The sequence below is a fragment of the Hippopotamus amphibius genome, chromosome 14 (genome assembly GCF_030028045.1).
Source record: "Hippopotamus amphibius kiboko isolate mHipAmp2 chromosome 14, mHipAmp2.hap2, whole genome shotgun sequence".
NCBI lineage: Eukaryota > Metazoa > Chordata > Mammalia > Artiodactyla > Hippopotamidae > Hippopotamus > Hippopotamus amphibius.
Genome location: NC_080199.1, coordinates 69,452,044 through 69,475,638, shown reverse-complemented (window position 1 = coordinate 69,475,638; position 23,595 = coordinate 69,452,044). Strand labels below are relative to the sequence as shown.

The window sequence follows — 23,595 nt, the reverse complement described above, 5'->3', positions numbered from 1 at the left end:
TGATAGTAGCTAGGGAATGGAAAGTAAAGGAAGCTTGTAGGGTGTTGAATTGGGGCTTTATGAGCAATGTTATCTAGTTTAGAGTTTATCCACAGAATTGCAAAGATTTGCAAAGAAATCCAACGGGCTAATAATTATCCAGTTTGATTTAGTTAATGTAACCTGAATTATTCCATATTATCCTAACTAATAGTCTGAGATTTCAAAAAGATATTTAAAATTCTGTACTTAAAAAATAAAAGATACTTAAATTGCTAGTAATTGTAAGCCTTAGTACTTTCAGAAGATAATACATTTCCAGTTCAGCATTTTATATTCTAAATTTTCATACAGTAATTTTTATGCTTTTATGTAAATAAAACTTAGTTCATTAAAAAAGCTCACCTATATTTATTTTATTCATTTATGACAGATTCTTGAGTAGGAAGCACCATTGGGCCACTTTTCTTGAATGCCAGTACCTTTTAGAATTTTATGGAGAAGCCCTGTAGGAGAAGAAAACCCAACCTGTACAAATAGAGTGTCACATTGACACATTCAGATTTACAGGAAGTCCCAATTGATTTATAAATCTGATTTGTACTGTGATAACAGTGATTTAGCCTTTTTTTTTTTTTTTTTTTTTGGTTTAGCTTTCTAGCCTGTCGTCACTTTCTTTGCTTTCTAAAATGTTTTCCTGTGAGTTTTCTTTTTTAGTGTTTATTGCTAATTTGCCTGTAATTGAGCCTTTAAAGTCTTGGACATTCTTACTGAAATAATTCTTCAAATAATTTTAAATAAATTGGTTGTTTTTCTTTATTGTGATTTACTACCTCTGGATGTTTCATTTCTTACGGGAGAAATCATTTTGTGTTTCCTCATTTTACCAGTACACTGTTCTTGAAGCACTAATTTCTTCATAGAGTTACTATGACACGTCCTATCTCTATTTTTCAAGTTTACACTCTTGACTTCAAAGCAAGTCGTTTCAGTACATTTTCTAGGCTAGATTAGAATCCTGGATCTGCCACTTACTCATGTGTGACTTTGTTTATATTGCTTAACCTCATTAATCTTCAGTTTCCTTTTTTGAAGACAACTAAGACTTTTCCTCATAGTGTTGTTGGAGAATTGGTTAAATAATAAAGACTGATTGTTTCTACTTTTTCTTGTATGCTTTAGTTGATAAATATTGAAGTGTTCATTACAAGTGAGGAATAAATATTTCCCTTATCTTGGAATGATAGTTCTGTAAGCCGTTAGCTTCCTTAATACTAATATATTAAAAATTATAACAGGAGTTAGAAAGACCATCCGAAAACATAGGTCCACTCTGTTATAACATTTATAATAAGTATTTTTACAGCTTCTGGTGGCGAAATCAGGGAGCCATAACTGTGCTCTTTTGTAATTAAATAATGTATAGAAAGGGGCATTGTTTTTTTAACGGCGAAAGATGGAATCTTAGGCTTCACATAATAGCTTGATTGTTAGAATTACACATTATAATTGTTAATTCCTTTAAAAGCAGACTGTTTTTTGTTACCACTGAGCCCATTTCTGCTATTTACACATTTGATAATGGTTCTTTGGTATACCAGATTCTACTAAGCATTTACAATTCATTAAGGATATTAATCTAAAAAAATTTTCAGTGTTCTCCTATTTTAGTGTATACTAATTCTTACATAGATTTACTGTGTGGCTCATAGACTTAAATTTTGGTATCTACTTCTTTTAGGTCAGTAAGTTGTCATTGTTTTTCAAACATATTTATTTCTTTATGGTTCACTTCTGGAGAACCTCTTCTGAGTTACTAATTGTGGGTCTACAGGTTTAATAGTATTGACCCAAGTCAGTTGGATATCTATAGATATGAATAAGTAAGCAGTTCTTGGTGAGACCATGGCATGGTGAAAATGATGCTTGAGTTGATTTTGCTAGATCTACAAGTAATATCTAAGAGAGTACACAATCCATAATAATTTAGCGTTTGCTGGAAACATAAGGCTTACACTGGCTGTTTCATGGTACTTTATATGTATGTGATCAGATGACCAGATTTTTTAACTCAGAGTTGGGATAATAGCTAACATTAACTCCCAAACTGAATGCTAACTATATGCCTAACTTTGTTACTAAGTACTTATAACTCAATTACTTTAATCTTCACAACCACCCTATTAGACAGGAACCTTTATTCCCATATCATAGGTGAAGTGACAGGCTTAGAGAAGTAGTGTCATTGAGGTGAGTGGTGCAATTGAAATCAGAATTCAGGAAGTCTGAATTCAGAGCCAATCTCTGAACCATTCTCATAGCTATTTTTGTTAGTAAGCCAGAAATAGTAGGAGGAGTTGAAGTTGTTTCACACATAGAAGTAAAACCAGCCTTTAACCAGAGAGAATATCTAGGTCAGTAAAACGTCAGAAGTTAGCATAAGGGCTAGTTTCTTATAAAGTTGAATTTTGGAGCTGTTACAGAGAAAAAATATATACAAAGTATAATATTTTACAGTTTGAGAATATTTTGTTTTTAAATTCTTAAATTTTAGAAGACTTTTAAAATATTCTTAAATGAGATTTTATTGCTTTTATGGAGTTGTGTAAAGAAGGACTTAGTGGATTTTGATCCTGGGTCCTCTGCCTACTAATTTTGTGAACTTTTTGCAAGTTACTTAAACTTTCTGTGCCTGTGATTCCTTACCTATAAAAATGAAGATAATAATAGCATCTTTGTCATTGTGAGAATTAAAATTATTTAGTATATGTAAAGTATTTGCAATAATAATAAATGGCATGTGAGGTTAGGTGGTGGTATTATTAATACCATTATTTTCCTATTTATACCATGTACTCATCCATCCATATTAATGAACACTTTTCATTGATGGAAAATTAATTTGACTTCTTGAATATAATCTCTGGTCCCTGTCTGTCCCAATCTTATTTTTCTTCGCTTCCTCTTTATGAGCTACTCACTATTTATGTCTTCTTTTATACTTTATGTACTTTATAAGCCAACTTCAACCTTTTTTGGAATAAAGTAGAGCATACATAAATAAATTTATACATCTTTATTTATAGAATTTAGCACTGTTAGTGCATGGGCTTTTCCTTGTCCACAGATGTATTTCTAGTTATTAGAGCAGAAAGTTCTAGTCTTTAATAAATAAAATATTTGTTGAATGAATGAATGACTTAAAATTTGTCACACATGTTTATATATGGCTATTATTTTCTGCCTAAATTTTCCATTCTTTAGATCAAAAAGATATCCAGTTTGTTAGTGTTCTTCCTTAAGAATGATGCTTATTACTGAATAAACTAATTCATGTGTGATTTGATCAATCAAGAATAAGGGTATCATTATATCTTTTTTTCCATGTGGATTTGTCTATCACTGTACTTAAAGTAGCATTTGGAAGGAAAAATAATACTTTTGACTCACTTGGCATAATGCCACAAGTCAAATAGGCTGCCATTAAATCAACTTTCTTTCCCAGTTCACATGTTTTAAAAAAAAAAAAATACTACTAGATATTAGGTGTTTCTTTTTTAAACATTTTTAACATTAATTCTGTTATCTCAACATTTACTGTAAGTTTGCTAATATAGTTTCATATTTCGTCATATTCTGTACATGGAGATTAGACCCAGCTATTCTTTTTCAGTTACGTGTATTTTATTTGTCAGTCTAGTAATATAAAACGAATGAATTTTCATGTCTTAAAATTTATTCTTAGTGAACTCTGCATCTTCTAGTATTTATCACTTTTCAGAGCCAAACCATTTTTAAGGGAATTTGTCCGGAATCCCACCTCTTAGTCATTTGCTCTGTTTTAATCTATTCTTCTAGATTTGGTATCACCTTTTTCCATTTGGAAAAAAAAATAGATTTCTCTTTGCTAGTTTTCTTACCTTTCACTTATTTGTAGTGAAATTTTTATCAAAAAGACTGGAAGACTTGACATTTTTTAAAGTACCGGATCCATTCTTGCTAGCTAAATATTTGTTTTGTTGTTATATGTAACCTCTCACATTATCATTAGTGATTTTTGTGTGTGTTTATTTTCAGCTGGTTGGTGGAGAATTTGACTTGGAGATGAACTTTATTATCCAGGATGCTGAGAGTATAACATGCATGACAGAGCTTTTGGAACACTGTGATGTCACATGTCAAGCAGAAATATGGAGCATGTTTACAGCCATCCTACGAAAAAGTGTTCGGAATTTACAGACTAGTACAGAAGTTGGGCTAATTGAGCAAGTATTGCTGAAAATGAGTGCTGTAGATGACATGATAGCAGGTATGGGATTATCTGACCGGGAAGTGTAATTTAAATGTTTATAAAGATTCATATACGTCTCTTTATATTCTATAGGTTATATAGTTTTGTTGAAGCTACCTTATTTTAAAATAGATAAGTAGAAATATATGGGAAATTTGCCTTTTATATTAAGGAAAACCTGAAGAATGAAAGATGACTTCTGTATTAGACAAACATAATTACTATTTTGGTTTTCCAGGTTTTAGGAAATTTCAATAATGTGGAATAAGTGCTATGAAATTTATCAGAAAAATAAACAGTACATTTCTATGTAGAACTTAAACCTTTATATAATTAAAATATCACAATACGTATCACATTTCTATAAAATTAGTACTTTATTAAAACTTCTCGGAACTTCATGTTTTCCAATCTGGCCTATATGGTATTATGACAGGTGGTGCTAAAAGCCTTAGGACAAGCATGCTGTCATTTTTGGAAGTGTCAATTTTACTTTGATTTTTTTTGAGGAATTTTTGTGTTAAAATAAATGCAGATATATTGTAAATTAAAACATACAATTTGCATGAAATTTCAAGATAAAAATATTTTTGTGTTTCTTATGTGTTATTTCAAATAATAATTTTGGTATCTATAATTCTTCACTGTTAATCCGTTTCTCACCTACAAGTCCATTCTCCTCTGTGGTTAGATGCACTTCGGTAGAAATGTTTTGAAAGATGGTCCCAGAGCAAGTTATTCCCAGAAAATAAGGAGTTTGAAATGCTGATTCTCTTAAGCCATGAGTCTTCAATGTAACTTTCTTCTGACATGAAAAGGTTTCATAATTCTAAAAGTACTAGTATAATTTCTCACATCTGATCATATCTGATCCTTAAAAATAGTTCAAACACCAGAAAATCCTCTATAATTTCTTTTGATTTGTGCATAATTAATTTTCATTTCAGTAGAACAAAACATTGAACAAGAAAGAATGGAATGAAGAATAAAGATCAGTGCTTTTTAAATTTAAGCAATATTTCAAAATTTTTGTTTTTCTTACAGAATATATTAAAATCATTTCTAGTTGCTTTCAAAGTGGCATCTACCTGTATTTAGAATGATTTAGTATTCTCTATATTGGTTACTAATGGTTAACTTGATGAAAAATGGGAATCAAAATTAAAACATCTTTTTGATGAAGATGTGATACCATTTCTGTAAATTTTAGCATTAACAGGAATTTGTATAAACTTATATGTACACATGTTGTATAGAACATCACATGATCTTTGAATCCTCATATCTGGGTTTAAGCCCTTAAAATTATTTTTCTTTTCTTTCTTTCTTTTTTTTTGTAAATAAAGTACACTTTATTGAGCGCACTTCAGAAAATGAGCCACAATTACGAACATACTAGCTTACCGTACATAATTCATGAATAGTGAGAAGTAAGGTGAGAGTAAGTGTGATAGTACCGCAGAAGCTTTTCACATTTTCTGTTATACAAAGCTTCTTTATTTGCTTATCCTTTATTCTCATTAATAATAATATAGATAACACAAAATTTTCACTTCTTGTTATTGAAGCATTGAATAAGCGTTAGAAAAATACCTCTACATTACTTTTCAGTAGAGAAATTAAAATTGAGATAACATACTAATGAAGCACCAGTAACCACCAAAACACTACTAAGTTTTCACTCTGAGTGTTTTGTAGCGTGCTAGTAAGTTCAAAGAGGTTCTTTTCATTTAATAATCTGAAGATATCACTAGAAGGTGGTGAAACATCTGTAGTAAGTTAATAAGAAAATTTTATAGTCTTAGTATTTTTTCTCCTTTAAAAATCTTGTACAGAAAAGAAGAGCTGTTGTAATAAAATTAAAAACTGAGGTGTTTGGTTATGTTACCTGTACAATAAATAGGAACTCTTAATAATTATGTAATTAAATACAAATTTAATAAATCACTTTTTGTGACATATATAGGAAATGAGATAAAAGTTTGGAAATAGAATTCTTTTAAAATAGTATTTGTAGGCATACCTTTAAGAAATCTTCTATGAAGGTTTTGCCATTGCAACTAATTGCTTAAAGATACTTTATATTAACTTAGGGTTTTAAGGTGCTTGATTTTTATCTAGAATTTTTTCCTAGAAAAATCTTCTGACTAATATGTAGTAACTATGAACATTTTTATTACTAAGACAGTTTACTGGTCTTTCATTAAAAGATATCTCTTTAAAAAGACATATCCACAGTCACAAGTTTATCATAGAGATTGTTTACTTATAATGGTGTTAAGTAAGAATAAGTCAATAATTTATTGATGAAAATAATCATTTGAATTTTTATTTTGAAATACATACATAATAAGTATTTTTAAAGTCTCAAAGTCCAGCTATTAATCTATGATATTAGATAATGTATATTACATATCAATAACTTATTTCAACTTAACCTAACCTATTTTATTAATTGATGATAAATTTTTATAATGTATATGTATATTATTGTAATAACTTGTGTAGTATCTTTAATTCTTAGGACGTGCTTTAGAAATTGAGTAAATGAAGTATAAGTATTTAGGTGTTTAATTTCTTGCAAAAAACGATTCATAGAGGTACTATTACAATGTCAAGAGATGAGAAAGTAATCAGAGACAAGAGATTAAATGTATAATTTCTTCTTATTTGGTGACCTGGTGTGTCTCTTATATGCACATAAACACATTATCATAATGGATATCACTACTCAGGTGTTGAAATGGTACTTCCATTTAGATTCTAGTGAGTAAGACTGAGGGCTCTGGAGCCATACTGCCTAGGTTTGAATTTGGACCCTGCCACTTACTAGAGTGTGTTCTTGGGCAATGTGATGAAGTTATCTGTGCCTCCCTTCCTCATTTTTAGAAGGGGATAATAATAATACCTACTTCATAGGCTTGTTATGAGGATTTGTGAATTTAATGCATGTAAACCACTTGGAATAACACCAGGCATGGTGTGAGTGCTCATAATTGTTGTTATGGGCCAAGGAATATTTCAAGAATATATTTTCTTACTTCTAAAAGAAAATGTGGTCAACCATCACTTTTTCATTTGAAAATAACACATTTACAATGTGAAATCATTGTACCTTTGCATATTTTTGCCTACCTTTCCCTGCATATAGCAGATTTGTGTGTGTGTGTTTGTGTGTGTGTGTATTCTGGAAATTTATAAAATCCATTTTATACAATTTTTCAAGGAGAACTTAAATGAAATGGTAATTCTTGTGGGAAAAAATACTAAAATTCAAGTATTTTTTTTCTTATCTGATGATTTAAAATTTGTTAATTAGAATGGCTATTCATGAGGACACTTAGCTATAATAGATACCCATTTATGTGTAGAAATGACAAGATAACTTTTGCTCTTTCAAAAAGTGTATTACCTTGATAGATGGCAGCTTATGACTAGAGTTCAGAATAACTTTATTTTCCTTTGAAGATCTTCTAGTTGATATGTTGGGGGTTCTTGCCAGCTACAGCATCACTGTCAAGGAGTTGAAGCTTTTGTTCAGCATGCTTCGAGGAGAAAGTGGAATCTGGGTAAGCTGTGGTCAGAGGGAAAAGTACTCAATATCAGTGCATTAATACTTAATGTTCAACAATTAGTAAATTATTTAAAATTAATTTTCTTTCTAGTTAGAAAACATTCTGGTGGTTAAGGTGATATATTAGATATTTTTGTTAAATTTGTACAGTGACATTTCTTTTTCTTGTTTCCTTAGCCAAGACATGCAGTAAAATTATTATCAGTTCTTAATCAGATGCCACAAAGACATGGTCCTGATACTTTTTTCAATTTCCCCGGTTGTAGTGCTGCGGTGAGTTTTAAATACATGTATTTGTTTTTATTTATTTTAAGTCGACTCTATTAAAGTATAATTTACATACAGTAAAATTCCCCAATTTAAAAAGTACAGTTTGATGAGTTTTGAATAGTCCCATAACCACCACCACATGATTTAGAATAATCCTATCACCCACCATAATTTCCTTGTGTCTCTTTGGAGCCAGTTCCCTCTCCCTAGCCCATTCCTACAACTTTTGATTTATTTTGGGTTTGTATAATTTTATCTTTTCTAGAGTTTCATATTAATAAAATCATATAGTATGTAGTCTTTACTACCAGCCTTCTTTTACTTACTATAATGCTTTTGAGATTACCCGTGCTGTAGTTTATCAGTAATTTATTCTGTTCCTTTTTGTTCTGAGTAATATTACATTTTATGGATATGCCACTGTTTATCCATTTACTAGTTGATGCGTTTTTGGGTTTTCAGTTTTTGGTTATTGTAAATAAAACTGCTAGGTCTTGAATAAAGGTCTTTTGCAGATGTTTTCTTATCTCTTCAGTAAATACGTAAGAGTGAGAGTGCTGGCTTTTATGCTACGTGTGTATTTTATTTCATGATAAATGAGCAAATTGGTTTCCGTAGTGGAAAATTTTGCATCCCCGTCGGCAGTGTATGAAAATTCCAGTTGATCCTCATCCTGGACACTGTGTCTTTTTAATTTGAGGCATGTAAATGGTCATGTAATGGTGCCTCATTGTGGTTTTAATTTTATATCACCCTTGTGACTGATGTTGAGCATTTTTCCTGTGTTTATTTGCCATTCTTCAATCTTTTTTTGTGTTGGTTGTGTTCATATCTCCTGTTCACTTAAAAACATGATTGTCTTTTTATCTTAAGAGTTTATTATATATTTGGATTGTGTTGACACTTTTCTTGAAACTGTCTGGCCATGTTTGTTCGGATCTAGTTCTGAATACTCCAGTTCATGGAACACAATATATCTCTCCCTTTATTTCGTTTTCTTTGATGTTTCAATGTTTTGTAGCTTTCAGCATGCAAGTCTTAAACATCTTTTGTTAAATTCATTAATAAATATTACATATTGCTTTATCCTAGTATATAAAAATGCAAAATTTTTGGTATATTGACCTTGTATTCTGAAACCTTGCTATTAACTCACTTACTTGTCCTAGCAGTTTTTTTAGTAGATGCCTTTTTTATTTTATTTTGTACCTTATTGCACTGGCTAGGACCTTTAGTTAGTAATCGTTACAGTCTTGACTTATTCTCAGTCTTGGGGAAAACATTAAGTATTTCACCATTAAGTATGCTATTAGCGTTAGGCTTTAAGATATGTCCTTTATCAGATTGCAGCAATTCCTTTCTATTCCTATTTACTGGGAGTTTTTTTTCATCATCAGTAAGTTGATATCAGTGTTGATTTTTGTCAAAGGCTTTTTCTGATTTTGTTGAAATGATCATGTAGTTTTTCTTCTCTAATCTTTATTAATGTGGTGAATTATAGTGACTGATATTTCAGTGTTAAATTGCCTTTGCATTCCTGGGATAAAAACTGCTTGATCACAGTGTAGTAACCTTTTCATACAACACTGGATTTGATTTGCTAACATGTTGCTAAGAAATTTTGCAATTATTTTTATGAGTGATTTGAGGGTGTATTTTTCTTTTACTGTAATATCTTTCTCCAGTTTTGACATTAGGGTAATTCCTCATAAAATGAGTTGGGGAGTATTTGTTTCTCTCTGTTGAAGAGTTTGTATAGAATTGATAATACTTATCCTTGAATGTATGCTAGAACATGGAGTTTTCTTTGTGGGAAGGTTTTAAACTTCAAACTTAATTTCTATAGTAGATATAGGAAACCTTTCTATTTGTTCTGAGTGAGCATTGGTAGTTTGTGTCTTTCAAGTAATTATCCAGTTCATCTAAGTTATTGAATATACTGGTATAAAGTTGTTTATCATATCCCCTTATTATCCTTTTAATGTCTGTAGGATATGTAGTGATGCTTCTTCTTCATTCTTGTTACTGTATTTTTCCCAGTCAGTCTAACTGGAAGTTTATCCATTTTTTTGTTCTTTTCGAAGAACTAGCTTTCTCAATAAGCTTGATATCATCGTTTTAATCTACCTGGTAGCGTTGTAGAGCATATGTGTAATTTTTGGCTAGAAGAACCGGTTTTGATTTCTGAATCCTCTAGTTCATTACTGTAGAGGACTAGTCCTTAATGTTTCTTAGCTTATTTTCATGTAAAATATTAGTATTTTGTAATGGAATAGGGTAATTGTGAGCCTGTGATGAAATAATGTACTATTTAAGCACTATATAAATTGTAAAACATAATGTAAATATTTATTGCTCTTTGTTTATTATAAGTACTTAAATGTCCTTGCAGTCTCCCATTTTATCAACCATTCTCCTAAAATTTTATTTTTTTCCTGACAATTTTGTTCACAATCTTTTTTTTTTAAGTTAGTTTCCACCAATTGTGAAACAAAAATAGAAAAGTTAAAAAAAAAACTTTCAAGATGGAAGCAAATCATTTTATATATAGGTTGTTAGTGTATAACATATATAATATGTATGTACGTTGTGGTATTTAGCAGAGAAAACATTGTGACTGTCCCTAAGGAGATGAGGGTTCTTTTAGATGCAACAGTTCTACTTATACACACACGTATTTTTAATACATTTTACAGAACTGCTGTTGATCTGACATCTAATAGATTTCAGTCTAAGGTATAGGAAAGAAGAGTAAAGTATTTTGACTGACATATAAGCACGTTGCTCTTTTATATATAGAATTAACAAAGTTTAATTAAAACAGAATGAATAACTTTTAATAAATTGCCTGAATTGCCTCAGTAAGATTGCAGTTAATCCTGTTTTTAGCCATTTGGCCACCAGTTACCTATTGGTATGCAATGAATTTTACACACACATACACACACACAGAGATAATTTTATTTGTATGTTATTAGTAGTGTATGTTTGAATTGTTTTTGCTTGAGGGATATTGGTGGACTTATACTATCTATCACCCCTTTTGTGGTTTTCCCTGCATCACTTGTTTTCATCAAGGGTAGTTTGGATCAAGAGTATATTCTTTGTAGAGGAGGAAGCAGGGGAGGAACTAGAACTTTTATAACTATTATTTCATTTGAGTCATACAAGCTATATAAGACAAATGGTATTGTTGTTACATCAGTTGAGGAAACTAAGTAAGCCTCTACAGTATAACGTTGTTCAGAGTCTTAGAGTCACAACCTGAACCAAATTTGCCAGATCTTAAATCCAGTGTTTCGTTTAACAACAGATTGGCTAATTTTCAGACGTGTTACTTCTGCTGTTGAACTGCTGGAAAATTCAGATAGGAGTTGATTTTAAAACCATTACCATTATGGTATTTTTGATAATATGCTTCTGGATGAGCATGAACCAGTGACATCTTAGTAACAAGACAGTTCATACTGTTTGGACCACTGATCATAGCAGTGCCTTTGGATGATTAAAATCAAGATACAACTTACTTTCCCTCCAAAATAACCACATACACTAGGCCTTCTGAATTGTATTTTATATCATGGAGATGACTTTCAATGAGCTGTGCTGCCTCCATATGAGCAACTGGGCAATATTTGCAGAAAGTTAATTGAATTATGGAGTGATTCATGAAAGGTGAATGACAGATGTGAGATGGCATTTTATATGCTCTGTGATCTTTATGGATATATTATCTAGGTATGCTTTTCATGATTATCATCTATTTCATTAACTTGCTTAATTTAAGAAATAGTACACTTTTCTATTCACTGAAATAGTTAACTGAAAGCATTCTATCTGAACATCAGAATCTTTTTTTTGCAAATTGCAGCAGATAAGAATATAAGTTTTGGAGTCAACTAGTGCAGGAGACAGTGAGGGGTGTAGATTTCAGAGTCCTATGGAGTCATTGGACACCATGAGGGACCCCCAATTGAGAATACCAAAATATTGTACAAGGACATATGGAGGAAGTATGAAGACAGCTTAAATCCAAAATCACAGATAGTCCAAAGGACATGCCATTATTGCCATGGAATTAGAAGTAAATATAAAGAGTCTAGAAAATGGGTGATCAGACACAAATGGTTGGGGAGTAAATGGGCCTGGATTCCACATCAGGCAGTTCTCTACAAAGTTAGCTTTTGTGCATTGATTAAGGGAGCATGTATGCATTAAAGAGTTGAAAAAGGCTAGGGATACAATGTGCGCTATATAGAAGGCTTTGGTTGGGATACATAAGTAGAAAAAGGAAGTTGAGATATACCCTCTAGAAATGGGAGATTTCAGGTCCCTAAAACACTTTTTGTCACTGTTACATATTACATTTAAGACTAAACTTCAATTAAAAAAATATGTATGTAATAAAAAAATAAATTTAAGAGAATGTCCTTGAGTAGAGCTGTCTATCTTGTTGAAGAGATCTGCCATAATAAAGATCCTTATTTTTCTATGGAATTATTAGAAGTCCACAATGAAACTGAGGAAAATGAAATGCAGTTGTAGCAAGACCAAAGACTATTATTATTTCATTATCACTCAAGCTTTTTAGATTTTTCTTTTGTGAGAATTTTTCTTTTTTCTGTTGTATTTGGGTTCACTAGTGTTTGCAACTAAATGTGATTTAGGAGTCTGAGTCCTGCCATGGTGGAAGAGTAGTTCTGCAAAACTTGAAGAATAGCTTGACTCAAATTCTTTTCTGTATCTCTTAGTTTAATGCAGTGTATAAGTTCCAGTGTAGGGCTCAGTACACCAGGTAATGAGGCTGATGATATAGAAAGTGTTGGGGCCATTGGCTGGAAGTAAGAATCTGCTGGGTATGTAGAGTAATGGGGGAAGAGAGAAGGGATGGGCTGCACTCCTGAATGCTTGTTAACGCTGCCATGATAGTGCTGTCATGAACTGCTGCTGCTGATGTGGAAGTGCACTTGGATATGCTGGTCATGGCAAGAGGTTGGAAACCATGAATCTGACCCTATGCCAATTGTGTTCCACAGGTATTATGAACAAATTAATGTATTTGTTATTACTATAATTCTGTAGAATCACTTTAGTATTCAGTCCTCAATAAATATTTCTCCTGTTTACCTTGGTACTCTGAAGCAGCTATAGTAAGTGAAGTCTGGGTTAGTGAAATTTATGGAGCAGTAAACTTGGCAAGAAATGCATTTTGCTGGCAAACAAAAAAACAAACAAAAGTAAAATATTTCTCTTTTTTAAAAAGTCAAAAAAAGCTATATTGACAATTAAACTGCCTGGACTAATTGCTTAAATATTAAAATCTGAAAGAACATTGTATAGGAAAATTTTTATTCATTTTTAGGATTTGAGTCTTCATTTGAAATGGTACGTGTGTATTTATGTGTTTGTGTGTGTCTTTTCATTTTGTTTTTATTTATGCAGCAGGCACTTTGCCACTTTGAGATTTTTCATTGAATGTTATCTATGTCTTAAGTCAAAATGCGGGGAGTATAAACTATATTTTTTACTCTTTAGGTACTCATTAGTAGGCACAAAAGCAACTCGTTACAATAAGCTACTGTAGATTTAGGTACCAAGTGCTGTGGGAAAACAATGAGGAAAGGATCTAGGCTTGGGTGAAGTCTAGGAAAGCTTCACAGGAGAGGGAGATATTAGCTTGGTATTGAGCGGTAATTGGGATCTTGTTGGAGGAAGTGTTTTGGACAGAAGTAGTATCATGTACAAAAAGGGGAGCTGTAACAGAAAAGGTGGAACAGCTGCTATGTTTCGATATACTTTGGAATGTGGGGTAAGGTACAAGAAGAGAATAAGATTGAAAGGGTTTGTTGGAGCCATAGTGTGTGTGAAGAGCCTTGTATAACCTGAAGAAATTTAAACTTTATTTTATATGCAAATGATTTTTAATATGGAAGCTATATTATTTGAGTAAGGTCATTAACAGCAATATGAAAGATCCGTTTGGACGAACAGATCAGTTATAAAATCATAAAGGATGCCTATCTTTTATGTGAAAGAATTAGATATCTCATAGGAAGATAAATAAATCCACTCAGGTGTTTCTTGACTTCAAGTCAAGTAATATACCACTTTCTCATTTTTTCCTTAGAATGGCTAGATTTTTTTTTATTACTATTATCAACTGAGTACTATATTATTCCTTTCCTACTTGTGAGTCGGGCTGAATTCTTTTTGGTCATAAATTTCAATGGTTCAGTTTCTGAATGATAAATCTCATGCTTCAGTTATTAGCATTATTCTTAATAATAGCGTTTCTTCAATATTGATTCCATTAACATCTCTAGCAAGTGTTTTTTCTTTTTTGATTTGAAAATTCAGCTTTCTTTAATCAAGTGAAATATTACTGAAAACCGAACATAAACTATAGAAGACTGCAAATTCTGGAGCATATATGTAAGGGACTGTATATTGGTGAACTTGGAGGAGGATTTCTTGGAGTGCAGTCTGAACCCTACTACATAACTTAGATATGAAACTTGATTCATTGAATATGTGAAAATGTAATGCTTCGAGTCAACAAATAATATTAATAGCTTATTTTAATAAGATAATAGTTTCTATTTTTATATTTGTCCATGATTCTTTGATATTTATACCTTCACTGTTTTTCAATCTGTGAAAGACATACTTGACCTTAGCCAGTATTACATTTTCTTTAATTGATACTTTCATATCTTTTTCCATTACCTTGTAGGCAATTGCATTGCCTCCTATTGCAAAGTGGCCTTATCAGAATGGCTTCACCTTAAACACTTGGTTTCGTATGGATCCATTAAATAACATTAATGTTGATAAGGATAAACCTTATCTTTATTGGTAAGTGATATATTTAATATTAGTACTTTTGTCTTAAGCATTTCAATTTTGTAAATATGTGACAGTGTCAAATGTCAAGGCAACATATTAAATAGAATAAGTAAATAAATAATGTTAAAACTATAAAGATATAGTTATGTCAGTTTATTTTATTCATTTTTTGCTGTTGATTCTAGGCAACCTGCCTAACTATCTTTTTTCCTCAATTACATTTTAAGAGTCAAGGGTTACAGACCTCCTGCCTCCAGTCTGCATAGATCTATTGTGTGTTCTTAGTGGGGGAAAAACAAACAAACAAATGCCTACCAGATTGCATTCACTTTGCTTTTTGACTTACATGGTTCTGTGAGCGTAATTAAGATATGCTTTAAAAATATTGATTTGGATAATCATGTGAGAAGTTATAATTAGATAAGATTAATTGTTTGGTAGATAACTAACAGAATGGGTTAATCAACCCAACAAAGGGTTGACCTGTGAGGACTCAGAGCTTGGTAATTGTAGTTTACCAATAATGCCAAGTAATAAGAACATCAAATTTTTGTATATTACCTTACTATGTACTAGACATTACAAGTGCTTACATGTATTACCTCGTTTAATACTTGCAGTGCTCTGAAATAAGGTTGCCTGAGTTTAAGCCCTGTCTTACCATTTGCTGTTTATCCTGTGCTTTGGTGTCTTCAACTGTAAAATGAGGATAATAATAGGACCTATCACATAGGATTTAATGATAGCATAATATTTAAAGTGCTTTTTGTACAATGTTCAGAAATGTGAGTGTAGAAAAACATGAGCTACTAATAACTTGTAAACTCTATTACAAAACATGTGGATAATGATGAGAGAGTTTTTTTTAAAGGTCTTTATAGGAATATAATTGCTTTACACTGTTGTGCCAGTTTTTTCTGTACACCAAAGTGAATCAGTTGTATTTATACATATATCCCCATATGCCCTCCCTCCTGCGACTCCCTCCCACCCTCCCTATCCCAGCCCTGTAAGTCATCACCCATCATTGAGTTGATCTCCCTGTGTTATGCAGCAACTTCCCACTAGCTATCTGTTTTACATTTGGTAGTGTGTATATGTCAATGCTACTCTCTCAATTCGTCCCAGCTTCCCCTTCGCACCCCTCACCCCGTGTCCTCAAAGTGATGAGAGAGTTTTAACAAACATATGAACTTTCAAACATAAATGGGGATGAATTTCAGAAAGGTCATTTTGAACACCTTTGGAGATCATACTTTTATTTCAATAATACTGTCATTTTTCAAAGCAGTTATGGGTTTGTTTGTTTTTATACTGTGATTGAATTCACAGCTGGAAGAGTGCTCCTCTAGAAGAAAATAACTATATTTCATAGTCACGTCTTTGTTCCTTTTTTGACTGAAAATGTACTCCTTTGCTTGATTACCTATGCTATTTATCAGACTTGGCTGTGAACTTTTGTGTGTGTGTGTGAATTTGTAAGCTATTTTTCTTTTTGAAATCATTAACTGTGTATGTGATTTCTGTATTTGTTAATTCCAGGTCGTCATTGAAGGTATATGAAATCTACTTGGTAGGCTTTTGTTGGCCATTAATTTGTTTTTATGTACTTGTGATATTTTAAATTGAAATGTTAAAAGGTGCTGTAGTCCTCTATTTTCCCAATTCCTTCTTTTAGTTATTCTAAACTTTTCACATTTTAGTCTTTATTTGGTACAGGTAATACCCCTTTTACTCTATAGGGATGTAAGTTTTTATAATTATGTTTTATATTATTTATATAATACTAATCTTTAGATATATTGTTCTTTTAGCAGAGGATATTATACTATTCTCAGTTTTCTTTGCAGTTTTCGTACTAGCAAAGGAGTTGGTTACTCTGCTCATTTTGTTGGCAACTGTCTGATAGTCACATCACTGAAGTCCAAAGGAAAAGGTTTTCAGCACTGTGTGAAGTATGATTTTCAACCCCGTAAGGTAGGTATGAGTAAATTATCTATTGAAAATGACATAGTTCACCATTCCTACTATCTTAAAACTCACCAATTATGATTTATGCAATATTCTCTTTTATTGGTTTTCTCATGACTCCTACTGCTTTTCTTTTATCCTTGTCTGCATTTCCTTTCTACTTTTATGTCTAATTTTTGACATAAAAAGATGAGGCTCCTGACCTCTTGCAGTGTCTGTTTCTCTCACTCACTTTCTCATTCTCTCTCTTGCTGTGATCTGTTCTATGGCATTCTTTCAGTGAGCATTCAATACATATTTACTGAGTGTCAGACACTGTTGTAGGCACAGGGGATATGACAGTGAACAAAACAGAGAATATCCTTGCTTTTGTGGAGCTTGTATTTTTCAGGAATTTTTATTCAGTTTTATGATAGCTTTCCACTCTTATTCTTATCTCCAGAGCTTTATTCTTGTGAGATATGGCCAAGTGAATGTCTTTCTGGCCCCTCAACCTCAGAATGTGTAACATTGAATTTGCCATCCCAATCCCATATCATTCATGTTCTTAAGTTCTCTGTTTTGATTAAGAGGCTACTGTCTTCATAGTAGTGGGGACTTAAGTCAGCTTCAGCCGCTCTTTGATCTTTATATCAGTCAGTTAAACTTCCAAGTCCTATACTTAGTAACACTGAAATATAGCTTTCACCTTTATAAAATTCTTTACCTGATGCTTAAATTCTTCATATTGCTCTTTTTATCTTGTATCTTCTGTCTCCTCCTCTTCCAAACTATTTTATACAGTAATATCTGATTTATATTCCTGATCATTATTTCACTGTTCAATCTTTTGCATCTTATTAACTATAGAATAAATTAAAAATTTTAGCCTAGTCTTTCATGATTTGGATTTTATTTTCAGCTTTTTACTTAAATCATTTATTTTGGCAAAACTGAGCTATTATACATTCTGCACTTTTTTATCTATTCCTCTTCACATGTTCAGTCTCTAGTCTGAAATACATTTGCTTGTCCCCTTACTCTCAGCTCTAGGTCTTAAATCCCACCCCATTGTGATGTTCCATTTCACATAAGATTTCTGTGGAATCTGTCCCTGATTTGCCTTGCTTTGCCCCGCAGATACAGTCTCTCTTCCAGCATATTATTTCAGTATTTCTGATGGCAGTTATTTCTTTTAAACCTTTATTGTTCACTTATATGTGCATTATTTAGTAACTATTGAGACTAAGCTATGTGTTAGATTCAATCTTGTATTCCCTCACATGCCTGCCACAAAGTATTGGACTTAGTAGACTGTCAATGATATATGTTAGATAAATAAGTGAAATATGACTTTAACAACCAAAAACCCTTTTGTTTCCTAAAAGATTAAATTACATTTATCTGGACAGGTAATTTATATTGAGCAGTTTATTTCCCCATGGTATGAAATAAATGACGTATTACTGTTGATACAGTGAGAAAGAAGGCATGCCTTGTTTTGGTCAGTACTTCTTTGTAGGTAAGTATCCCAAGAACCTTTTCCATGTGGCAGTATGAAGAAAAGTAGTCATGGCAGTAAGCAACAAGTAATATAGGTTGTTGCAATGTAATACACATTTAAAATCTAAAGCTTACTAGCCTTTTTTGTTGTTCCAGCACAATAATGCATATTGCAAGGCTAAGTTAATTTTTGAAATTGTAGAGAATAGAGCAATATCCATGACTATTAAGAGAGATTGTATGCTTTTTTGAGAAAGTTACTTGCACAGGTTTAATGGAAAACACATTTACTTCAAATGCCAACAACTGCCACATTCTTACATCTGCATTCTGATTCTAAAATTTTGGTATATATTATATAAAATTTGTTTATAGTATATTATTATATATAATAATTTCGGTATAATATATTCTGCACATCCATGAAAATACTATTAAAGTATTTCAGCAATCATGTTATTAATTCAAAGATTATTCCAAGGCAAAGTTTTATATGAACTTTGTTACTATAATTGTAGATCTGAGGAATTATGTTATTCTAATTATAATTCTGCCTTATTCTCCCCTTTTCCTTCTTTATCCTCCTCATCTCTCTCTCTTCCCTCCTTTACCTCCTCCTCCCCTTTTCCTCATACTTTTCGTCTGTTTTCTTTCCCCTTCTCCTCCTCTTCTTCCTCTCTCTTTTCTTGTTTCTCTTCCGTCTTCTTTCTCTAACCTTATTTGGTTTAGGGTAACGGAACCAATTTTTAGACTGGAGATTCAAACTTCAGAGGAACTGGTTTGTATATGTGTGTGTATCTCATGCACTATGGATTTATAGATGATGAACTGCTTTTGTATGGCTAATGTTAAACCTCTAGGTTTGGTAATACAGAGAGACTTTTCTTATGGGAGATTCAGCTGATCTTAGTAGACCTGAATCTTGTTTCCTGAGATTGAAGGTTTCACTAAATTCTGCTTCTTCAGTAATGCTGGCTTTAAGGCAAGGGATGTTGCTCTACTGTCAATGCTTAGACCAATGAAATATACCTTTGCTTAATATCCACTAGAATATGGACATTCAGAGACCAAGTTGAAACGTACTTTCAAAAGTCTGTTCAAAAATAAAGAATAACAAGAGAAAACTCAAAGAAGCATGCAAATATGTCATTAGATATATAGATATAATTCACTCATTATCAGCTGGGATTTACGAGAGAGAGCTTTCGTTTACTGGACTCCATCTTTGTGTCAGAGTAACCAACCATTTGGAAGTCCAGAGTCAAAAAAAACAAGGGACTGAACTACAGTTCTCATTCCCACATGTTTAAGGCCTGGTCCCCCTTCCAGGTTCAAGGGTCTTTGTTGGATATAAGACAGTGCTTTTGTTCACCTTCTTCAAGGCATAACTCTACCCTTTATTCACAGGAACAACCCTAAGAGATTAGATGAGCCCACATAAGGTGGAGGAAATGCTTCACTTCTTTTTCTTTATTTTCTTTCTTTTTTGTTTTTCTTATTTGCTTATGATCCCATGTGTATTGTGCCACATACTGAAGAAAATATTATTTTGGATGGGGTTTTCAGATATATATTTTTATTTTTACATAAGTCTACTAAAAATCTTTTTCTTATGTAAGGGATAGATTAATAATTATTTCTATTAAGGAAAATCAGTTTAACAGTAATTCATTAATATGTTCCTAGAAAATAGCTTAAAAGCCATGATTCTAAATAAATTTATGCATTAGAATGGGAGTTCTTTTTTTTCTTGGTACAAATCCCAGTGATTTTCATATAAATCTCATTGCCTCTCCTCTAGACATTCTGATTTATTAAATTTGGGATGAGACCCAGATAGAATTTGCAAAATGTGCCAAATTATGTAGAATTTTGGTGGTGACTTGCTAGAAATACAAATTTTTGGAATTATCATTTTCACATCAGGAATACGAGTTTTTAACAAATGTTCTCAGTGATTTTTCTCATCAGACAAGTTTAAGAAACAATGGTTTAAAGAGTATAATTAAGAAAAATTAGAGTCAAATTAAGAATCAAATACAGTTGCCATTAACTAATAAAAAGCCATGTATTCCATTCGTTCTCTCTTTTGCTCTCGCTTTTACTCTCCCTCTCTCACTCTCTTGCACTCTCTTTGTCTTTACATTTTTGCCTTTTGAGAAATGCATTCCCATTTGTAACAGATTTATATGTATATCTTGGTAGAACAGAGTCAGGGAGTGATGTGGGTTTGAAAGGCCTTATGTAAAGATTTTTATAAACCTTGAAAATCATAAGTATTTGATTTTACTGTTTCATTATTCAAGTTAACTGCATTCTCTTATTTTTTTCCCCTGTTTAATTTTTGAGAAGATACCCTAGCTACGTTGTTATCCTTCCTAACTTAGGGTTTAGCTAGACTATCAAAAAGTGCTTTCAAGTGGTACAGCTTAACCTTGTGAAAAAGAATGTAAACTATTAGCATATTACCTACTATGCAGTAAGTGCTCAATACGTGTTAGCTATTATTGATATTTGTTTAAATATCATGTTATATTTTTCTAATGAATTCTTAATATAGGTCCATTGCGTCTCGAACTAAATGTAGACCTCAACATACATATATAGTATCAGTATGCACATACAGTCTTCAAGTTTACTCCTGTTTCCTTTAGTCAAAAAATATCAAGTCAAAACTTGGGCTCCTTTGATTTAAAAAGTCACTTGTCTGTTATCTGTAGCGTACATCTTGATTTACTAAGGAAAGAGAATAGAAAAGTTAATTTTCCTATATAAGTAAGTGCTGTTCATTCTGAGATCAATTCATTCATTAAATTGTATATTCATTTATTCATCCATTTAATCTTATATGTTAGTGTTATGACTAAAAGCAAACTCTGTTTATAACTCCAAATTTAATTATCTGGCTAATAACTGGCTAACCGTATTAATTATCTTAAGTTGATGGTACCACTATGCATTTTAAGTGAAAAATTAAAAGCCATCTAAGACTCCTCATTTCTATATTAGCACTTCCAGTCAGTTCTATTAATTAGTTCCTGTCCACACTTTTTAAAATTACCACTGCCTTTGTCTTAGTTTAGGCTCCTATGATTTTGTTACCTGGACTTTTGCAGTAGTTTTCATTTATCTTTATCCACACTTGCCTAACTGCCCCATTTCCTCACTGCTGCCAGTTATGTTCCTAAACTATAGAGACGATCATTTCACTTTCCAGCTCAAAATTCTTTAGTGATACCACATAATGCAGAAAATAAAGGCAGATTACAAAAGGTGAACTACGGGTCTCTTTATGATCTGGTCTTTGTCTATTTTGCCTGCTACACCTGAACATCGAGAAAGGTTTTGTCAAACCACTGTGCTCCGTGTACCATATTAAGATTCTTTTCCCCTTGTTTACACAACAGTTCTGTTCATACTTCAAGCTTCGTCTTAAGCTTTTATTTTACTCTTTTAGTGAACTCTTCTCTGTTAGCCTTCCTTCTCTGTCTTTCCTTTCTACCTACCCTCAGTCATAACTTCTTTTGCTCCCTTATCTGTAATTTAGATATTATCTATTGTTTTATAGTTACTTTCATGTTTGTTTCTGTAATGAAACCTCCTTGAGATTGTATATGTTACATTTCTTTGTATGCCTATGATCTGGGGGACACTTCGCATGAAGTAGGCCCACAGTAAATTCTTTAAATGAATGAATGACTTTGAGCTATAAGTGATATCAATTTTATCAGAAAAAAATCTCATAATGCGGAAATAGTAAATAAAAAATAAATAGAAATAGAGTTCGTGGTATCTTATTTATGGGTGTCAAATATGTATTAGGAACAGTTTTTCATAGTTTTCACATATTATTATCTTAAAATTGTCTTTGGGCAACAGAAGATCCCTTTCTATTAATAGACATTTATTTATGTCTATTGTATTTAGAAATTTAAAATTTCTAAAATTTATTTCCAAAATATAAAAATTTTATCTTCTGTTTTACCTAGATAGCATTCTGGTTGAAAATTTTCAAACTCAATGAGGGTTATAGAGGTTAATTTTAATTCTTATACATGTAAACTTCTGTAAGATCGTTCTTAAATTTGTTTTAAGCTCAGTTTTTATGGCTTCTTGATAATTTAAAAATATTTAGAAACAAGAGTCATTAAATGACCAACTTTGAAGATTTTCTTCTAATTTTCATCAGAGCTAACATATATATTGTTTTTGGGGCAGGCGAAGGCCTCAGTTTGCAATAAATTAAGGATAATCTAGAATAAAACAGCTTTATAAAAGACATGTTTTAGGGTTTAAATGGTTTGACCTGACTTTTTTGTGTGTGTGTGATTGAGGAAGAATGTTGTTTTGTATTACTGTCTTTTCTGAGTTGTTCAGTGCACTATTTTTGTTTTGTAAATAAAAATGGGTAAAATTGAATTTTGTTCAAAGTATTTCAGATACCTTGAAATGAATAATATTTTAGTGTTTGAGAATTTCTCTTATGGGTTTATATTATGCAAAATATGTATGAAATAATTGAATAGTGCTTTTAAGTAATCTGAAGAACATAGTTTGTATTTTACATTTTTATGTTTTTGGGGAAAACTAGTCTAAATCCCACCTAACTGATGAAAGCATAATTGTTAAAGAATCTATAAATTATTTGTATTTTTCTATAGTTTAGAAGTAATATTTCCATATTATCTGCATAGGCTATTAACTCCAAAGAGACAAAGGATTAGATCCACAAATTGTTATAGAATTTAAACCATCTCATATCAAAATAGACTTTAAAATGCTTTTTGTTGACACTGGCAACTATAAAATGAGAGCTCAGTGTAAACTTATTCCTTGATTCTTAATTGTCACACATTATTAAGTTAAATTATATAATTATTCCTGGATTTAATAATTCTAAATTGTGGAATTCAAATTATCTAAATCTGATTAAAAATGTTAAAGTGTTGTTCCTTTGAAAGATTTCTCCTGACCATGCAATCCAAAGTAGAATCCTAGGTTATTCTTTCTCAGTTTATACTATTCCTTTTCCCCACAGTAATTATCATGATTTATAATTCTTTATTTGTTTACTTGTCTAATGTATGGCTCTTCCACTGCTCCATAAATTCCAGGAGAGCTTGACCTATGGTCTGTCTGTAAAAACTGTCTTTTTTTTCCAGTGCCTAGCACAGGGCAAGTG

The 23,595-nt window shown here is 31.8% G+C and overlaps 1 protein-coding gene across 4 annotated transcripts in view; it reads left to right on the top strand.

Moving 5' to 3' along the window:
• Positions 1-23,595, top strand: part of NBEA (neurobeachin) — a 625,442-nt gene that overhangs the window by 61,732 nt on the left and 540,115 nt on the right. For all 4 annotated transcript variants that reach the window (XM_057707391.1, XM_057707390.1, XM_057707389.1 and 1 more), the window contains exons 2-6: positions 4,057-4,288; positions 7,739-7,839; positions 8,022-8,117; positions 14,848-14,969; positions 16,811-16,937. In XM_057707391.1, coding sequence (XP_057563374.1) covers positions 4,057-4,288; positions 7,739-7,839; positions 8,022-8,117; positions 14,848-14,969; positions 16,811-16,937 — 678 coding nt within the window. The remainder of the gene's footprint in view (positions 1-4,056; positions 4,289-7,738; positions 7,840-8,021; positions 8,118-14,847; positions 14,970-16,810; positions 16,938-23,595) is intronic.